At 42.1% G+C, this 21,937-nt stretch overlaps 1 protein-coding gene across 1 annotated transcript in view; it reads left to right on the top strand.

Annotated features, from left to right (window-relative positions):
• LOC100742282 (sodium/calcium exchanger 3) overlaps positions 1 to 21,937 on the top strand; it is a 124,001-nt gene that overhangs the window by 18,458 nt on the left and 83,606 nt on the right. Inside the window, exon 3 of the mRNA XM_003494734.4 lies at positions 21,311 to 21,402. Within this exon, the coding sequence (XP_003494782.1) occupies positions 21,311 to 21,402 (92 nt within the window). The remainder of the gene's footprint in view (positions 1 to 21,310; positions 21,403 to 21,937) is intronic.

Raw genomic sequence — 21,937 nt, 5'->3', positions numbered from 1 at the left:
ATCGAGTTACATGATCATGGCTGATCATTAGAATTAAGAGGATTACAGGATCCATATCAATTTTTATGCAAATTCATATCTCTACGAGCATAGGCAAAGAAACAGAACTGAAACAGAGATTCGTTTGATCTATTAAAAATTGCAATAAAGGCTCTGCTGATGGTGTTTCACCTACTTTTGTATATTTCATGCTACGCTTCTATGCGTTCTTGCGTCTTTAAATTTGCATCAAATTGCGCAGTCCAGCGACTACAAAGAACAAAATCACTGGAAAATCACTTGATTAACACTAGAACTACCGATAGTTAACACGAAGCCATTTCTACCAAAACCAGACAAAATGACTGGTCCTTAAAAAATACGTAATAATAGAATATTTTTATATTTATTGATTTATTACTTTCTTATAGATTCTTGGTATTATTAATCCATCTGGGATCCCTAAACGAGGGTTGACACATTTATAAAATCGTAGAGCCAGCCATTTTCACTGCTATGGTATTTCTAGCATTAGCATCTAGCGATCTAGCGATCGATCCGGAATTTTCCTGATAACAGATATCGTCATATCGAGTGATACGCAGTAAAAATTTTAAAAACGCGTGGGAAGTTGTACAAAACCAGGAAACTGGTTAATTGGTGTTCGATAAACAGATCGCAGGATCCTTTTACACTTTGACAAGCACCGGTCATTTTGACTGGTATTGGTATAAGTAGGCTTAATATAAAATTATTTTGAGTTTGAATACATAAGAAACAAAATAAAATTCATTATATTATTCTTTTAGTTATCGTTGCAAAAGTCACTACATCATTGCGGGAAAAAAATATAACATGGAGTATGAATTTTAATATAAAATTGTAAAACCAATCAAGTTGACTGGTATGGTAGTTCTAGCGTTAAAGTACATCTTGTCAAATATAAGCGAGTGTCCAGATTACTTGGAAGTATACAACAGTTGGTGGCAACCGAGCATCCAACGAATCATTCGTCATGCCTCGAGATTACCTTCAGCGGATCACCTTCGTCGCAGGAAACGACATTCTTCGCGCGTTTGAGTGGGTGTGTCGTTGGAAAAAGAGGCTAACGGATTACCAGACTCGAGCTAAGATCGATCGATCAACACCAAGCACTCACGCTCGTGATTCTCAGTCTCTGTACGCTCTGTATACAGGCTGCATCCCTTCATCCTGCTCTATGCTATCCTTTCCCTGATTGCACGTTCAAAATTTACGAGCGGCACTTTCGGCCGGGTCATAATTTTCCACGGTTTTCGGGAATGATTGCGAACGTTCACGTTTCGAATCTTCCTCGTGACACACGCATAGGGTTCGTGAATAAATCCTCGATTTCCACTGCCGTAAATCGCACTAGATTTGGCGGATTCGCTTATAGCTCCAAGGGATGCCTCTTGTTTGATTCCCGAAACCATAAATCATGTAAAAATATGTTTCCCATCGGCTCCGCTTGCGATTTCCATCTCGTGGAACAGAGTGTAACAACGTGATTCGTTTGAAGATGAGGGAAAAGGGAGGAATATATCGTAACAAGGAATTGAAAAATTCGACAATCAATTTCTGTCCTGTTTAGTTCGTCTGAGTTGAATGTGTATCATTCTACTCTGTTAAATATTGAAAAATATCGATTGTCTACAAAATTTCGATTTATCATCAAGATTTATCAAGATTTACATTTATCAAGCTGTTTCTTCTCGAAATACGACCTTAACCTTAGTCTATATTCTAACGAATCATTTTAGGTTTTTCGATTACTATCGTTGGAAGCAAAGCTAAATTAGTCCGCTTAAACGATCTTATAGGGAAGCTGTCTCATCGAATGTCGTCTTATCGAAACACACTAATCTCACACGGTCGCTTTTCATCCAGAAAGAGAGTTCTATATATCAACTATATACCAGCTACACACACACAGACACACACACATCAGCTAGAAGAAACATCCGAACTAAAAGGGAATCAAAAAGGGTAACTGTTCGGAATTGAAGTATTTGTCTTCACTTAAAGGAGCCCTTCTTCCATCTCCTTCGACCACGTATTCGAGAGCACAGAAACGAATGGCAATAACCGGCCAGATAGCGCGTTGGTAATGTAAGAGAGAAGAAAAAAAGGCTGAGCGAGAATGGATTTTCAAGGGTGGGTCATTCAATATCGTGATTCGAGTTGGTAAGCGACTTTTCACTCTGCTCGTTCTTTTCATAGAAGATGAATTGTTCTCGATGCGATTTCAAACATAAAACGCTGTGTGCTTTATCGCATTGACATACAAAAACATCATCCTGATACCGGACAGTCAAGAGACTGTACACGCATCTGATCAAGTCGACGAACTGCGAACAGAACACTCGATCGATCTTCCGCTCTGTTTATCTGCACATTCTCCGCAATTTTTGTCAAAAATGAATGCATTTACGCAATTATTACCGAAGCTTCTTCAGCGAGAAACGTCCACGAACGTCTACACATTGCAGCCACGAAATCGTCGAACCGATTTATCGAATGTTCGCATCCGAGCTGATCGTAAAAGCTCGAGGATCGTATGAGAAGAGAAGCATATAAAATTATATAGCGCTTACGTTACGTTGCACTAATTGCACGTAAAAATTACATTGGGAATTGTTCGAAATTTTGAGTGGCCATTCGTTTATGGCACGGACAGGCTCGCTCCCTTCTTTGGGGAATTCCGAATTGCCTGTCCTCTCCGAGCTGTAAACCTAAGGACTCAAAGGTCAGGGAAAAACTCCGGTCGAGAAGGCACGACGAACGGACGAGACTCAGTGGCTGGGGGAGAGAATCAGCAACATGCTAGGACAGTTCGTCATCAGACATCGTACGACAAGATCTTACCACCGCCGTGTTCATAACATCACACTTTGCTTTTATACAACGAGTGCAAATACAGTGCTAGATCACTCTAACGCTCGATCTATTAAACCTCCTCCACCTCGAGCGTTGAGTGATTCGAGGTACGCGATATCGACCGATCGGTTTGACCTGACCGGTTGCTCTTTAGTCGAGAATTCGCAACAGAAATATATAGCTACTGGATCGAATCTATATATTTACTTATTTTTGCACAATACCATACATTCTACAACGTATATTTCTGTACGGATTAACTCGAGACTAAGCCTCAAATCCGTCATAATTTACGTATGGAAAGTGTTTGGTCGGATGACTACCGTTGTGCAAAGACCACTCGCGCAATCAGACAGATAAACAGCCAAGGATTCTCCTCTGTTTGCGCGAATTCGATGCGGTTTGCCCGTGGACGCGTTCGTTCCGAGTTTCCTGTTAATTTCGCCAGAGAATGAAGTAGCGAAACGGCGTCGTCGATCGTAACACCGAGATGAAGGCGTTGCGGATACAAAGGAAACGCGATAACCGAACAGAGATGGCATAAACATCGTTAGATTGCCGAGCGGAGTATCGCGAGATCGTTGAACAACGTACGATCTACCAGAGAACGTAATGGATACTCGGAACGAACTACGTATTTGTTTCAGGATTATTTGAAAGTGCAAGCTTAACAGCACGACAACCTAGTCAACGGCATTATTTGCAATCTGAGATAATTGAATGGACGCTGTGCACGAGACCAATAACGCTGGACGTGTTAAAAAATAAGGATAACGAGCGGGCATTTAGAAGACAGGAAGTAACGATATTTCAAGATTACGGTCATACAAAGCAGATTACGTTACGAGGCGAACGTCTGGATTCCGTGGCGGACGATAAATCTGTGAAAAACCGTCTTGACGAGTGAGATGAGAACTTTATGAGCGCGATAAATAAGAAAAGAAAAACTATCTGAAAATCGACAAAAGGAGAGGCGAATTGAAAGAAGTCGCATTTACTTTCGCGCGATAAAACTCCTTGATACGAGAAAACTGTAAGAGAGAGAGAGAGAGAGAGAGAGAGAGAATTGGTACGTCGACGAATCGTATAGCGTTTTTCATCGGACGATTTCAGGTTCATTTATCGATGTTGTTCGCCATTGAATCTTCATTACGAGGAACCTGTTCTACGATCGAAGGCCAACTGTCGCATAAGTTTTGATTTTCTATATCAACCGTCTTCCGGTGGCTTTCTCGCTTAGAGCGGGCTTTTCTGCAGGTAAAAGGAGCCAAAAGCCGGGACGAGGAATGAAAGCGGACGACGATCCATAGCTGAAACGTCCGCGTGAATGCGAACTTAAGCGACTTGTAAAGGTATCTTACGGACGAGGAATATGAAATAAACGTGACCAACTCGCTGTACCTATCTATGGTGGTCGCAGGACCAACATAATACCGCCGCTGATGGGGTTATTTTTCAATGCACGATCGAACGAACGCTCTTTGTCAAACTTTCAGTGAAACGACACGATCGATAGATCTTAGAGCCGATACACGAACGATCTTAAATTCAGACCTTTTTCATTTGCATATCGCGAACATATCTATGAAACGTGACTCTATTTCCCTGTATTTCTTTGCATTTCGTATACCGTACTCGGTTATTTCGTAAATGATACCGTGTTTACGCGGACAGATTAAAAACGTAGAAATCGGCCGGTGTTTACGATGAAACGGAATTGCTGTTCGACGAATCGCTGTTAACAACGCTGATAAAGTCTCCACTAAATTACTACTTGACTTTAGCTTAGGAAATTCCGGACAAAAAAACGACGTTGCTCACGGAATGACCGACGTTTCTTTATGGCGATGCATGCAACAGCGGTGCGCTTTCGCGGCCGTATCCGATTGCACGTGGAATTAGTCTCTTTGGGATATCAATGTCAGCTCTGGTGGACAGCGCGTTGTTCACGTCCAACGATCTAATTTCGCTGGGGAAAATCGATAGGACGAGCGCGGGGCATGTTGTCGTGTCGCCTAACTCTGTCCTCTCTGCTGCGCCGCTCTCCGCCAGGCATCGACGATTATTGCAAATTCTGCCGGATTTATCGGTCGATGTACCGGTCGCGTTCCACCGTTCGAATCGCGGATTATCATGGATATTCCGTGGTAATGCGCCATTTGCATAATCGAACGAGTAACTTTTCGAAAATCTCGCTAACTCGTTGTGTTCGACCAACAAAAATAGAGCGTCTGGAATGGGGAGCGCGTCGTTAAATTCAGGATCGGACTAGGCGAAAACGAGGCGAAAACGCGGCGATAAATTTGACGGTTTATTTAAGCAAACTGGGTGGCACCGGGTGAAAGAGTGCGCCAGAGAATTCGCTACGTTCTACGTAGGTGGCTATCGCTTGTATGGATTGATAAATCCATACTGCGAGAGAGCGTTTCTCCGACAGCCGGACGGACTTTTATGCCTGGATGACAGCTTTCGATATTCAACGTCGGCCACTTTTTCCTAGAATGCCACGTTATCGACGCTCATACGCGTCCAATGTATATCCAAACCATTTGCCACGAACGTTTTTTTCCTTCTTCGAAACGCTCGTCATACGGCGGACCGAATTCGCGACAACGCGCTGCGCGTTTTCCACGTTTCGTTGGCCAGTGACGCGAACGATTCTCTGTTTAGTCGATCGCTTTTCGTGCATAAACTCTTTCCAATGATCTGTCCGTAAACTTCTTGGAAACAACGACCACGTCGCTGAACGATCGACCTCGACTTGGCCGCGACGCGAACGATGTCATCGCCGGCGATTCGGTCGCGATAAACATCGTTTCACCGAACGATCGCCGGAACGAAGTCGTCGTTTAAAAACGCGCACGTTCCGCGAAAGTTTCTTAAGCGCGAAAGAAAAGAGAAAGAGAAGCGGCGCACTTTGCGACGAAAGTTGTTTTTCTATCGCTTAAGTGGGTATAAAAGTAAGCGGTACGAAAGTTGCGATATAGCAGAGCGACGATAATGCACAAGTTGGCAATTGGAAATTGAAGCGAGAAAGAGCAATGGAAACGGAGAAGAAAGGATACGTATTTACGTCTGGAGTATCTCTGTAGGCGAAAGTGCTTTTATAAATGCCGTGACAACCCCTCGGAAGCTCTCGATTGCCGCAGGGTGGACTGTCACGCTTTAAAGGGCGTGGTGTCTCTGTGATCGTTTATCCGTGACGCTGTTATGAATATAAAAGCCCGTTAATTGGATTCGATCGTTTAATCGACGTAATTGTTGCGATTTGCTGACAAGCCAAATAAAATATGTAACGAATATTTTCTCCGCTTTTGCGTCGACCGCGAATAAAACGATGTATGTCACGCCGAGTATTTAGAAATTTCGTTAATGTCGAAGTAGATCCCACTTCAAAGAAAACTCCACATCTTTTCTAAAGTTTAGTTTTCTTAGTCCTCGAAGTCATCGAGTATTGTTTAGCACTAAATCGATTTGAAGGAGCTCTCAGCCTTATAGTTTTCTAGCAACATGTCTTGCACAGATGATGCAGCGTGGTACAGACAGTTTATCGTAATGGTATAAATGTAAATGACATGGACCTGTCACGTAAAATTAATGATAAAAAGATAAAAAAGCAATAACTTAACCCATTTGCATCCAAGCGCGGATTATTACGGGCGCTGTGACTGTCTTTTATTTCAGTCGCTAAGTATTCTTCAGATGTGAGAGATCACTATTGACCCGTCTGTCAGCATCTCGCTTATATCAGTTTATTGTATTGACCATTTTAAAGAATTCCACGACAAATTTCTTATTCCTTATTTTTTTAAATAAATAATTTTTTCTTTTTTCCTCTGTTATAAGGAATATAAGATGCGATGCATAAGATGCGAGAAAGTAAATTTTCGATAAACTCCATGAAGAATTCTGATGTCATTTACTGCATCTACGACCGCGCGCTCGCGGTTATAAGGACCAGTCCTCTTAAGTAGGGCCATGATGTAAATGGGTTAAGTTGACTGTGCTTTTATATTTTTCTAGGCTTTTGTTCACGAAAATGATTAAGTATAATATTACAACGAAGTAGCGAAGTTAAAATAGTTGTTCAAATCACGGCCAAGACTGTACACAAGACTAGTCTCGTGATCGAATGCTTGCAGTTCTTATATGTTGCGTTTGTAGGTGTTGAGGATCCTGATTGTCCTACGTAATGGGGAAAATGTAATGTTGGGCCATGTGCAAAGGTCCAAAGTCTAACAGTTCACTGTCAGGTAGTATGGAACGACGTGGATTTGGATATGGTTGTCACAGACCCATGGCTTCGAAGCTTTTTCTGATCTGGACTAGCATACACACTGTACTTATACTTAAACTTGCTTAAATATACAGGGTGGTTGGTAACTGGCGGTACAAGCGGCGGTACAAGGGGAAAGGGGATGATTCTACGCGAAAAAAGAAGTCGAAAATATAGAATAAAAATTTCTTTTTTTTTTATTTTTCCATTGAGATCTACAGTGAGATCCGTTATAACGAGCACGCGTACCGAGCGAAAATTCAAAGTCGATTTTCTCGAAAACAAAGCCTCAAACGAAAAATTTTTATTCTATATTTTCGACCTCTTTTTTCGCGTAGAATCACCCCCTTTCCGCTTGTACTACCAGTTACCAACCACCCTATATTTTCTATTATACATTTATCCACGCATTTCCTCTCTCTCTCTCTTTTACGAGATAAAACCTTTACAAGTGTTCGGGTGCGTTCGCGAGCGTCTTGTTCGAAGACGAATATCGTTAGGCTACGATCATCGACAAAAAAAAAAAAAAAAAAAGAAAAAATGGAGAGAAATAAGAAATCAATAGGAAGAGTAACGAGGTTGCGGATGAAATATTTAGAAAAAAAAAAAAAAAAAAAAAAAAAGAAAAAATGGAGAGAAATAAGAAATCAATAGGAAGAGTAACGAGGTTGCGGATGAAATATTTAGAAAATGTTTCGAGAAATTCTCAACGGTTTGATCGTCGACGCGAAAGTTTCTTCGGTGACTCGGAATGGAGACACAGAGGGCAAGCAATTCGCTCGCTCTTGAATAATTCGCCGAGGGTTTGCCTTCCAGGACATAATGCCGATCTTGGCTGCAAGTCGTGTTTAAAATTTCAAAATTCGGAAGCCGCCTCCGGGACGGCGAACTGCCACGCCGGACGAAGAGCAGTCGCTACTTACGCGTTGCCTCCGAATCAGATAAATTTCACTCGCGGTCTGCCATTGTAAGTATCCTCGATCTCTCTCATTGCGAAACTTCGCTGGAAGCTCGTTAATTTCTGAACGCCGTGCTGGAAACTTGCCGCGAAATTTCAACGTTCTCGAATATTCCCGAGTTAATTAACCTCTTTGGACGTCTTTTCACCGGGATTCAGCGACGTGGCCATTGTTACTTCATCATCGAACCGTCACAGTGATTATATTATCATCACGGCCAGAATGTCTCTGCCTTTCTATTAGAAATTATAAGAATTTTCGCATGCGATTTAAACATCGTCGATCCTTTTCGTGGTAGCGTAATTCCAACAGAGTTGCTTCACCTCGATTCGAATGATCCGGCTATTCCAGCTGCGTATGATCCAAATCTATCGTCAAACTGTACATTCCATAAACAGTGAATACGTATAACGTCTTTCTGTCTGTTCCAGTCACTACAAAAAGTATTCAAAAGCCGCTTCGATGAAAAGTAGAGACACGTTGTCAGTCTATTTTCTCCTCGAAGGACTCGAGAATATTCCTAGAAAGAATCGTTTCCTCATTTTGCGAGAATTGCCACGCGAATTACCGATTTATTGAAATCTAAGCGCGCGCTATCACGATAGAGCCGTTCGTCGAATACTTCTAACCGATTGTTCGGCCGTAAATTTAATCGGACGCTCGAGTCACGAAATTTCGGGGGAAAAACGCAATTCGAGTATAGGTAGTCGCTCTGAATGTAGAAAGGTCCCTGTGATGTACCTACGCTGCGATTCTAATTAAGGCGCAGCGGTAATGCGGCCGCATTAATTATATGACGTATCAATTAATCGCGATGGGGGGACACAACGACAATTACTTTTCAAGCCGATTATCTCTGCGGACGTTTCGAAGTGCATCAGTGACACGAGTTCGTTAGCGTCATTCGACGTAGGAAGCTTGATTAATTAGGTAGCCGCCGAGCGATGGGCTTATTTAAACGGGAAATTAATTATCGCCCCGCACACAGGCAACAGAAGAGGCCACGGATAAATATCAAATCCGTGACCAGACGCCGTGCATTGTCCGACTAATCACCGTGCGTAACGCAACAATGTACGTCCGCCCTAACCCCATCGGATACATTAATCATCGTATCACCGATTCATAAAACTCTCATTCGGATGAATATTTTTTATTAATACTTTACAGGCTAACAAGTAAATATGTTACACGCTTTGTTTAAATAAAATTATAAGGCGTACTTTGTGGCTGACCGTGAAAGAGCGGAAAAAATGAAAAACGTTTCAATTTGCGAAAGCAGCGATGCAAATCGCGAACAAACCACGAAGTGGCGCGTTCGTTGCGACGAAATTTTAATCTCGAAGTCTTATCGCAAGTCTGTAGGCGATTTTCCACGTGGTTCGTCGATGAACAGCAAACGTCGATGGTCGTTCTTCGATATCCACGAAGCTGGAGAAACGAGAGAAGGTCGACGCTTTTGATCGACTTCTTTTCGCAAGCGAATCGTTCATTTTGCAGTTGGGAAGCGATTCAGAGAGTCGGTCATCGCGATTTACGATTTACGATGGCCTTTTCATTACGCTCGCGTGACCCTGCGAAGACGGCTTTATATTCATCGTGGATGTCGATAAGAAAGCGACGTAACTCGCGAGAGTAGAAAACCAGGTTCTAGACGATATGCATGTACGCTATCGATATATGTAACAACCATGAACGCGAATAAAATTCTCTGGATATGTTTCACGATTCTTGCAGAACCTATGTATCGACCATTAACTGCGCAACCGTGACCGTTCGCGTTAAAATTTAACGTCCGATTGATCTTTTTCTCGTGACATCAGATACAGAAATTATAATCCGGTGCCCTTACATTCAATCAATTACCAGATGTCTATTAAATTTACATATCTCCCTATTGTTTCTTACGTCGCCGATCAATCAATCTAATCACCGAAATCTGTCTTTGTATCTTAAAGATAAACACGCATTTATCAAATTTTCCAACTTCTGCTCGTCGTAATATTACGATATCGAAGTTAGTACAAACGTGGCTTGTGTTAGTAATCGTATGCTTGACTTTCGCGAAACTACATCAATTCGTCAGCTGTTTTTAAAGGACTCGTAAAGAAATGCGTGTGTTATTTTTCTCTCGAGTTTCCTTATCTGCGTATCTATGTATCGTTGGCAAGTTCTTGCAGAGAAAGTTGTGTAACTGAAAAAGGCTACAACCAGGGAAATGCAGCAGGATCCTCTTCCGAAATGTAAATTCATCAGAAATTCAATTGAAAGCACAGTGTCTGTATTAAGAAGAAAAAAAGGGAAGAAAAACAGGGTTGTTTTCCCGTTGGTAAACCGGCGAAATACATAGACAGCGCGTGTCCATGTGCGAAACTACAGCCCATAGTGAATGTGTCACGGTCATATATTATGCACAGTCATGTATACAGACGCGTTACTTCGGAAGCTCTAAAGCCTCGTATACCAGGCAAGCAGCATGACTGACAAACTGTAGCTGCACATATGCCAGAGGGGTCGGGTCTCGCAGCTGCGACAATAGACAGCCAAACCGAGAAGACGATAGACTTTCCAAGCTACGGCATCTTGGAACATGATAGTCGACCTGCACCCAACATCGTCACGCGATAATAAAAACCGTGATACAGGAAATTCTCGTAGGGAAAGTTAGGGGCAAAATTTATTAATTTTTTGTCAACTATCTTCCTCCCTATGTACGATGTCTTTGTAAAATATCAAATAATCAAAAAATCAAATGTCAATGTAAAATATCGAGTGATCGTTTCGTAGCAGCTCGTATAATATAGCCACAACTTTACTCGAAGAAAATAAAAGACGCGAGAAGCTTGAAATACTTGCACGTATCTTACAGAATGGAAAAGTGCTAGATTTCAATTAGAGAGTACGGGAATAATAGTCTATAATTTGTGTGATATTATATAAATTTGAAGGAAGAAGATGTACGAAACGGGAACGAAGCATGAGTCATCGTATCCCATCAAAGAAACAAAGATTTACAACTACAGAGACTACGACTTTGCCAGCGATCGTTCGCAATCAAAGAGAATAGATAACGAAACGTAAATCGTTGAGAAATATTACAGATAGCAGAAGCCAGGTCCGAGTAAGGTGTCCGATACCGCGTTCGTCTTTCGATCGGGAGTAGCCAGGTTCGATCTTAGCCAGAGCTGTTGGGTTCAGCCATGAATTTTATATGACGGCGTTGAAATTTCCCTATCTGCTTGCCATCCCTTGCCCATTCACCTATGCAGCGGTCTTCCGACAATAAATCTTCACGCTTCGAAGGTTCCTGGAATTATTAAGCGCCCCACCCAAAACTTGGAACAGCCGGGAATACTATCGATGCCAACGAAATCTGTTGGAACACCCGGTACGTACGAGCCACGTTTCTGGCGTGTTTCTTCGTGCTTCGCGGAACGCGGTTTCGCGTGGAAACAATGGGCCACGAGTAGAATGCGACTAGAGAAGCCCTCGTTAACACGATATCCACGCACACGCTCCGCTCGGCCATCCGAACTGCGTGTGCACCTCCGCGGAGAATTCGAACTCTCGAGATTTGAATTATGTCAAGTACAGGAACCGCGCGAACCGACCTTACTCGCGACAACTGACGCGAACTTTTGCCCCGTCATCGGTCTGTTACTGTTAAAAGATAGTTCCGCGTTGTCGAGTGTTTAATTGTTCCGTGTAATACGGAGTTACGGCACGGACGCACCACTGTTCGCTGTTTAATGGACGGAGTAACGTTCCCCTTGTAATTGTGCGCCATGAAAGCTTCCCCAAGTGCGATCCCATTCCAGTCGTAACGTTTCGACGATGTTCATTATTTCACGACTGATCTTTCGTCGAATAGTTTGTTGCTGATCGACACGTTGCTTCGCCAGACTTTCTTCTGGTATTTTGCTTCCATCGAATCGAAGGTATTACAGCAACGGTGCGCCAGATTTTCGCATATGAATCATGAAACATGATGGCTTCACTACTGATTCTTCCTTTTATCGAACAATTTGTTTGCAATTGACACGTTGTTCTGTTGCAGCTTTTTGGTTGTATGGAATCTGTGGCGTATTATCGACTAAAGAGCAACCGATCAGGTCAAACCGATCGATCGATATGACTTAACGTTCAAGGTGGAGGAGATGGAATAACTCGAGTGTTAGATTTATACTTTATTTGTATTCGTTGTAGCACTGAACCGAACTAAGTTGGGACTTTGTCGTCCTGTGTCTGTAGTCTTGGTTGCTTGTAGTTGAACGAAGTTGGGACTTTGTCGTCCTGTGTGTACTCTTCGTTGCTTGTAGTTGAACTAAGTTGGGACTTTGTCGCCCTGTGTGTACTGTCCGATGGTTGAAGCTGAACTCCCCTGGTCCTTGCCTGGGTTCTCCCTGGCCACGAGTCATTACGTTTACTGCCCTGGGAGGACCGGTAATTAGGAATTTCCTAATGAGGGAAATGGGCCTTTCCAACTAAAATTCCGAACAGAATCGAAGATATCATAGCAACGTCTCTGCGTATTAAATATGAAACTCAATAAGTGGAATGATCTCGCGACTGATCCTTTGTCGAGTGGTTCGTTTGCTTGTGGAACATTTTCCCTGTTAAACCAAGGGGAAGCCTCGTTTGTTCAACGTTTTCAATCACGATCAAGTTGAACCTAAAACCGCAACTCTGTGCAGATAGAGGAAATTTGACCGCGTAGCAAATTCAGAATTTGGATTTCCTCTCTTCTGAAGAGGTCGTATACAACGATAATACAGGACGATAGCACACCGCGATAGTATGTACATTAGCGTGTTCACCGAGATTGCCGGTGTAGGAAGGTTCCATAAACGCGAGTGCACGTCAGCCTGGGTTTACGCGTGTTACCTTCGAGCGGCGTTTTCCCCGAGGTTGACGCAATCTCGATGACAAAAAGCCAGGCTGCCGCGTCGGGGACACTCCCGTCTTAAAATTTACGCGGCTCGCCGAGAGTGTCTCTCGACCGCGAAAACGCGCGACCAACATCAACGAGGACGCGAAAGAAAAGAAAAAAGAAAAAAGGAAGGAAAATAGGGCATCGCGTTGGAGGTGTATCGAAATGGATCGCGGTTACCGCGCGAGATCTTCCATCGAGAACGCCATTATTTATACTTCCAACCGAGTACCGTGATATTTCAAAGTGACGGCTGTCGACATAAAGAAGCGGGGAGAGGGACGATAAAGAGCGTTTTGATTAACCGTCGGATGGCAAACATGGCAAAGGGTGGATAATCCACGAAAAATCTCGGCTGGATCTCGCGCACGAGCAAACCATTTTTGCTGTTTTAACGGCCACTACCGTGAGCTGGAAAATACACAATGGCCAAGTGGTTTTTCTGAATTTGCACGGACAAAGTAAAGAAACATGGATATTCCAGGAATTATTTCAAATGATTTTTAAACCTAATCAGCGTCGGCGAACACTTGCTGAATGTTAAATTACGTATTATAATTTACTTTTATTTATGCCATTTTCTTGCGACAGATTTATGGAAATAAATTATTCGTTTGATAATGTCACATCGAAATAATGAAATTGAGTGAACTAGAAGAATTAGGAGTTGGTCAGATCGACTTCTGCGGACTGTGTGTTTATCAACTATACGGAGGATCCCGTGAGAAAACGATTTTACGTGGAAAAAGTAAAATAAACGTATATTAGTTCTCGCAGTATTCTACACAGTAGCGTGGACGTTGGCGTGCTTGGAATATTATTAAAATATCTGCGAGCCAGGAAACAAACGGGAGGCCTCGGCGAGAAATATTATCTTCGTTATTCGCAAGCGTAGCAAAAATTGCAAATAGGACGATGCTGGATAAAAGCGTTGGTTTTTGCGAATTCTTTCCTGTCGCATACGTTTCGCTTTTCAGAAGTTCAGCCTTTGACCAGGACCTTACTGAGATCATCGATTTTTCGTTATCTGGCGAACACGTGCTTTGAACTGTAAGTTAGGGACGAGTTTCTGCGAGATGCAACGGAACGAGATCGAAACTCCAGAATCGAAATAAAAGAAAAAGCACTCGTGAATGTTTACTCGTTTTACCTTAGCATTTAACTTTTATCTCTATATTTTCTTTATACATTCGTTTGTTTTCGGACCGTACACCCTACGGTATACAAAAAGTGAGCAGCATGAAAGCAGAGAAAGTGAACTATATCCGATGATGTTGAAGGAGCAAGAGAAAAGAAAATCCGAAGATCGGAACGCGTCAAGATTTCGGGACAATTTATTAAGTCGTTCAGTGTTTTATGCGCAAAAGATAGATTCGAGCTGTAGACGTCGACGATCAAGCGGTTCAAGATTTAAGAAAGGTTCAAGACCTGAGAATAACCCTGGTCATCGAAGGACGCGAAACCAGCCAAAAATCTTATCGGTTGAAGCGAACGAATTATTAAAATTTAAATTCGAATTTTTGCTTAAACGTCATAGAGCTGCGCGATTTTGGACGAAAAATCTTTGCTGTGTTAGAGTATACGCCGTTGGAGGAGAGATGCCGTGAAAAGAAAGAAGATTAATGGGGTGACAGTCTGTTTTCAAGATAGCACTCTGAAGAATCCTGGAACGATTCTCTCGCAACGTCTTCAGCTGAATTCGATTCTTTGTTCGGAGGATAAGTCTAAATTTTTGATACACGCGCTCTGAAGAGATCAAGTTTGTCGGATTTGTACTTACGGCGAAGTAAAAGAAGATGTACGCCTTCCACGTATTCTGGACATCGCGGCTCCAATCATACGATCGCGCGAAGAAGATTCTCTTTGAAGGAACTTCGGCTATCTCGAACCGTGTTCTTTCTTCTCGCAATTCTACAGGAATATTCATGAGATTCTGTAACACGTTAGTGAGACTTCCGTTATTATTTATTTACGTAACAAGTGGAGCAAAGTCCCATTGTTGTACGAATTCTATTCTGCTCCAAATACTACGAGTTCGTATCGCCGAGACATTGGAAGCTCTTAAACGGAAAATCTGAAGAACACGATTTCGTTAACGAAGAACATTAAACAAGTAATCCTTGGCCGCAGAGCAGCGATTGATTTATCGCGTTAAAAAAATCCAAGAAGCGTCAATTCTATTCACTCGGGCTCGTTCTCGCGCGTTTCGCGAATGTTAAATCGAATTCCGGATAGATTGGATTGGCTCGATCGGTCGGTCCAGTTGCGAGATTGGAGACGAAGAAAAGGAAGGTCCGAATGTTCCCTGCCAGCCTGTTGGAATATTTATCCGCGACGAATGTGCACCAATTTCGCGATACAAGTGTGCAAAATTTGACGGCCGTAGTGTGAAATGTGCGACATATCATTAACCTTACCAGACCCGGTCGAATGTCCAGTTTCGACATTTAATTTAAAATTGTACATTCATTTATGTAAATTCTAACTTTATGCAAATTCTGGTATTAATAAAAATTGAGAATTTAATTATTCAGAATATACGTATAATACAAACAAGTCTTCTATAATGAGTTTTAAATACTTACATGAGCTGCACGTATGAAAATGTAAAAGCATAAAAATGCGACAGAGACGAGAAAGCAATTTTATATTAACTTTATCCTTACAAGGTTCTCACGGAGACGAGGTTTGTCACGATTTTCGAAACGATGCATCGTAATCAAGGTCTCTGCCTTGAGGTAATCGGCGAATAAAATTCGTCCCTCCAATCTTGTCACCGGCAAAAACAAAGTTATGCCTAGTTTTACGAGCACCGAGGACGAACTCCTATTTACGGTGGAGCTCGACCGGATTCTGCAAGAATTCAATTTTCGTATCCCATCTCCTCTGGTCAAGGTTGAGCCGGGAAACGATTCGTCGGCCTTGCCCTATTACAGGGACAATTTTCGTATTGACGGATCGTTTAAGCGCGATAAAAATATCGCACACGTAGCCTTCTAGACTGTTTCCTGTCTCAGTCGACCGATTCCTATCGATTTTTTCCACGCTCCTCTTGCATCTCTACTCTCTTGGGACAAAAATTCCTATGAAACAGCGTTTCACGGTGTTATAAACGTTTATTTATCGTATCGTTACAAGATCGAGCGTTTTCATACTATTCGTAAGAAGATCAGAAAGAAAGACTATGAGAAGAAATTCTTACGTTCGATGATGATCAATTTCAAATGAAACATTCGACGCGACTGCTGTGTAGAAAATTCCAGCAACCATTAGATACTTTTTCTATTTAATCTTATGCGATTCACATTCGAATTCGATTTCCATTCTCTCGTATCAATGGCTCACGCCAAATTCATCGAAACAACGGCTGCCTCAAACAAAAGCCAACTACAGCGTATTCGATAGACTAAACCCGCATCAGCGTCAGCAGGGAAGCCGTAGAAGCTATTCTCGAACCGATTAATTGATCTCGAGTCGATGATGAAACGAAGCTCTACGCGGTTCGTTCAAACATTGTTCGATGATCTTTTTAATTAGCATCGAGTGGTAATACTCTGATCAGTGGTTCGTGCAACTTCCATATACATTTCCCTATTCTTTTTATTCAAATTTGACCAATCGTGTCATCCACGTGTAATCACGTTGATCGTGACGACGCTACTAACAAAATTTCTAAATGTCTCGAACAACTCAGGTCGCATATTTAGGAAAAGTTTCGACAATTCTTCGAATACCTTCGTCACGTTCTCTACATTCGATTCGAACAACAATCGGTCTATTGGGATAGCAACTAAGCGATTGCGGATTTTGTCATGACAACCTAGTGACAAAATCCGCAATTACTTAGTTGCCAACCCAATAGCTCGCAACCGCGTACGAATACGTTTGTTCGAAGGCTGTTGAACGACGTTTGACCACACAGATCGTGGTACGAGAGTGTACTATTAGCACAAGAGGGAACGAGGGAACTTAGTCGATTTCGAGGTTGCTAAATAACGTTGGAACAGCGAGGACGAACGGCCAGTCAGCGTAAACAGACCTAATTAGATTAATACACATTTGCGTTAACGCCGTGACCATGGTGCTGTAGCGGTGAATAACATTGGAACGCGTGGCCGGTTGGACAATACTCATAACGTGACTGACGTAACACCGCAAATTAGATCCGAAGAGAACAGCCGTGTGGATAGGCGTGTTAGCCCGGTTAGTCTATGGGAAACTTGGACTATTGATTCTCGCGATTACTCCGCTATTTTGGCTGAGTAGAAATGCATGTAGTATCGCAATGAAGTTGAGCTACAGGCAGGTTCTCGTGTATTAAATATAAAGCGAGATAAGTAGAACCACGTTTAACGAGAAATTTTATTAGAAGGAATAAAGAAAGTATAATTTTCAGAAGGACTTCCAGCTTCGCTTCTTTGGGGTCACTGGCTTCTCGAATATCTTGTTTTATAGCATTATGATAACTAAAGATAAAGTAAATTTATACGATAAGTAAATTTCCATAAGAAATAAAATGCTTCGTATAGCTCGATAGAATAATAACACGTGAATGTGAATCCTGAAACGTAATAAACGTGAAACATCTGCATGAGTCAGAATTGACCCAGCTTTCGAGGGCTGAAGACCACGTCACGCATACAACACATTCTTGCCACGTGTAGTGAAATCTCCACGTAGATGCACGTCGATCAAACGGTATCGATATTCCACTCTAAATATTTGATGTCTCTCACTGACCTTTTTCATCGCTCATCATGCTCGCGAATTTTCGCTTCTCTTCCCACGCAGTATCGCCAACTGATTTCTGCGAGAGAGCAAGCGCAAGAGCGAAAGAAGATGGCGAAGTTTCGTTTAAAGATGAAACGCCGCCGAGTCGATCCCGTCGAATGATTAACGAACTTGCAAAGTTCGAAGTTGAACGACACGCTGACAGCCTTGGCAGCAAGTTCGTTTGGAACAATTCGACTTCTGGCCTGATGGCACTTCGGTTTAACGCGAGCGCCAATCTATTTCCTGGGTCTGTACGATGGTTAGTATCGCACACGACCGAGTAGATATCGATCGACACGGTATATACTTGGCTGCAAATTGTGTCTGTACACTCCAAGTCAGCGGGTTATCGTCGCGACGTGGCTTCAAGTCTAAGGTCAGAGCTATTTCAGGAACACTTTGCCTTCGAACAGCGATGGATATCGAATGAAAAATACGCTGTCACCGTGATTCCTTCGCTATATCTACCTTAACTGCAAAATATAACTAACACGGAATATGAATATTAAAGCAATTTATATACTAGTCGCGCACTTCCTTCCATTCGCCTTTGCTTTCGACGACCTTCGCATAGTTTTTCTTCTTCATCTCCCATCCAGGCTGCTTGTCTCAGATTTATGGCCCTCCGTGGAGTCTAGACGTTCGCTTTGTCATATAGTTTCTTCCGAGTAATCTTGAACTACACTTACTTTCCTATCTTTAAAACAATCTTCTTTTTTACTTGCTAATGTTCATCCATCGTTGATCATCGTCTGGCAATCTACTTTAAAAACTGTACAGACAGTGGAAGCGAGCGTCGATTACGCGGACGAAAGAGACGCATCACGAGATGAGCTGCGTTTCAAAGTGTTTATAAGTGTGGCGATGTATGCAACGAGGAACGTTTAGGATGAGCGTCGACGAGATTCGACGTTGTCGGAGCCAGATGGCACGCTAAATTGATTTCGCTGCTACTCTGGATCGATTTGAATTTCAAATTTGAACGTCTAATTTGGCAAAAGCGGTCGGATCGTTCAGCCTGTCGGCTGTTACTCGATTATGAACGCGTATGCATAGAGGCGGCGAGGCCTATGGAAAAGTCTCGTCACGAACTCCGACGTTGTGCAAGTCAAGAGCGTGACGAAACTTTTATCCGAAAATTTTTCTCTACCCTCTCGTACATTCTTCGTGTATTTTTCCAATTTCTTCGACATCCACGAGCCTGGAAGTTATAAGAAGCGATGCTTAATCAACGTTTACTTTATCCGCGTAATTAACGCTTCTTTCAATGTTCCGCGAGTTTTGAGCGAGATTTCTAAAATAAATCGATCGATCGATGGATACTTTCAAGTAAACGAAGAGAGCGATCTTTTAGACAGACTCTGACGTCGCTCACATATGATTTGCATATGCTTACGTCAGAACAATGGCTACTTTTAATACAAAACCTTTAGAACAGCGTAGGATCATTAGTGAACATTCTCTACGCCACGATATTATAAATAACGACATTAATAGACATCGTTTGTTATGCTTGGTCAAGTTTAATATGTCCAACTCCATCAGACACGCGCCTTTACTTTATATGTCGGCATTTAATTCGAGGTTCGGTCATACCGATACAGTTGCTAGAACACGTAATGCAATGCAGCTTCGGTTATCCGACTGCTGTTTAACCCAAGTTTCGTATTATCCGAGATGCTTCGAACTTCATCGTAACTTCACTTTCCCGGAATTTTAACACGAAACATAGGAAAGTGTAAATAGAATCAGACATCGTGAAATTCATTCGATTAAACTTCCAACCGACTAAATATTCCATTAAACCTAAATACCTGTATAACGTTACACCATCGAAAGATTTCTATGATTTTATTAACGTCAATAAATCTTTCCATATTATCCCAAGTTTCCACTATCCGAGGTTCAAATCGACGTTCTGATTATCTACCCGTACGTCAATTAGACTTATTCCTCGATTGCCTGCTACAATAAAAGACAACTGCTGAAAAAAGAATATGATGCAAGCTTATGTACGCACGTATAGACTTGTAAATTATACTTACGTGCTTATACTACCGTTTAAACTTTGTGGAACAGTACTTAGTATCATTCTCGTCTCGACTTCTATGCTACTTTGGTATCGAGCGTTATTTTACGCGTAAAGAGCGTTGAAGTGGTCACCGCTTCTAAGAAAACTCTACATCCGATCTTTTTAGTTTTCTCAAGCACCGAAGCCATAGACAGAGTATAGACGAAAGACTGGGACGAAGGCAGACCATAAACAAGCGACGTTATAGGGTAACACTGCTAGCGTGCGGATCTGGTCCATCTCAAAATTATATTTCTACTTGTAATTGCACTTCTGTATTCAAATATATTTCCTACCTTACAATTTATCCACGCGTTTCTCTGTTTATACAACTAATAACCTCAACAAAGAGGAATCGAGCCAGCGAATAAAATTGTATGAAATTAAATCGACTATGACAAGAAACGTGCGATTAAATTCCTTTTCGATTTCATTCGGCGGCGAAATTTTCGTCGAAATTCTGTTCGAGAAGATGCATAATTAGTGAGTATTGAATGGGCGAGGGTGCATTACTCGACAAGGGAGTAGAATAGCTGGGTGTCGTTCGGTTGACGCGATACGTCGTAATTAATTATCGACATCGATATTACGTTACATTCGCTTGCTGGCTTTATGACGATATGGATACCGGACGGTTAGTGTAACGTTACCATAACTCGCGCTTATTGGATCCGATTACGAGGCGATCTACGGTAATGATCATAATGTAGAGAATTTCCACGTCGTTAATTCCACAAGACGATCAAACGAAATCTCTCTAATCAATTTCACGTAATCGATACGCAAACACGACGCGTGTCTTAAATTTGCGGCAATCCAACGGGAAATCGTATTCGCGGCATCCGTAAAACAATTACAGGGGAAATTTCCATTCGTATCTGTTAGTCGTTCATTGAACAATTATTGTATCTCTGGTTCCCTTGTTTTCCAAAATTATTACATTTCACGGACTCGTATTGGTTTCCAATATGGGATTTCATCAGAATGCGCGTTGAAAATATCAAATTATATAATTTTCCTGCTTTGAAACAGAGCCTTCGTTTTAGGAAAATCGTTTATCGAAGTTACGAAATTTATACAAATTACTTCTTGCTATCTGCAAATGGGAAATTAAGTCAACGAGAGTTGCTTAATTTTGTAAGTTATCCGGAGAGTGATGCATAAAATTCAACGGCGCCGAAAGGAATTCAATGGACTCGGAAAAGTTGCCAGAGCATTTTCATCCCGAGACCGGAAGTTCTTTTGATATCGCGACAAGGCAGGATCAGCGCGTACCTTAAAGCTGCGGGATTCTTTAGAGCTACGAAGTTTGGTCCAACTTTACCTTCGACTTTCGCCAAACTCGCCAGAACGTACACCCAACTCAGCCACCTTGTTACACGATTAGTAATCTCACGGTATTTTCTCTTGCGCTTTTCTTTCAGAAAGCTGATCCAGCTGTCGATCATCGAGGAGGATTCGTACGAGAAGGACGCGCTGTTCTATGTCGAGTTAGGCGAACCACTGTTACAAGGAGGTGAGTATCGCACTTTGCAATTTGTACATAATTCACCAACGATCGTAACAATATTCATGACGATATTAGCAGGAATATTAGTAAAAATATGTCGGGTGTACATTAGAATTAGGGTTAGGGGCGTAAAGCGAATCTTCGTTTGGATTACGCGTCGTCGTTATGCAATAGAGAAGACATTGGCTAGTGCAAATACGATTACCATAGAACCGGACAAATAACCGTGGTAATTAGATACTCGAGAGACTAATGACAATGATCCTAGGTTCAATAACGAATCCGCGGACAACGGGACGGTAGTCGTACGCACTCGCAAAATCTAAGTCGGATTCTGTGTTAATATTCGCTGACCGTAAGGAGTCAATCCTTTTTGTCGATGAGACCGCAAGAGAGAATGAATTTTCGTCCCGGTGATACCCCAGAGGAAAACTATAACGGGGTGTGTCTAAGGACACGAGATCATCGGATTCGTCGGGGACATCCTACGTTCGGAAAGTAAGGGAAATTGACGTTGCTGCTAATTGGCCAATCTCCATAT

This window comes from Bombus impatiens, unplaced genomic scaffold, assembly GCF_000188095.3.
Source record: "Bombus impatiens unplaced genomic scaffold, BIMP_2.2 scf_3721, whole genome shotgun sequence".
Classification (NCBI taxonomy): Eukaryota; Metazoa; Arthropoda; class Insecta; order Hymenoptera; family Apidae; genus Bombus; species Bombus impatiens.
Note: the sequence above shows the minus strand (reverse complement) of the source record. Positions and strands in the feature narration are given on the sequence as shown.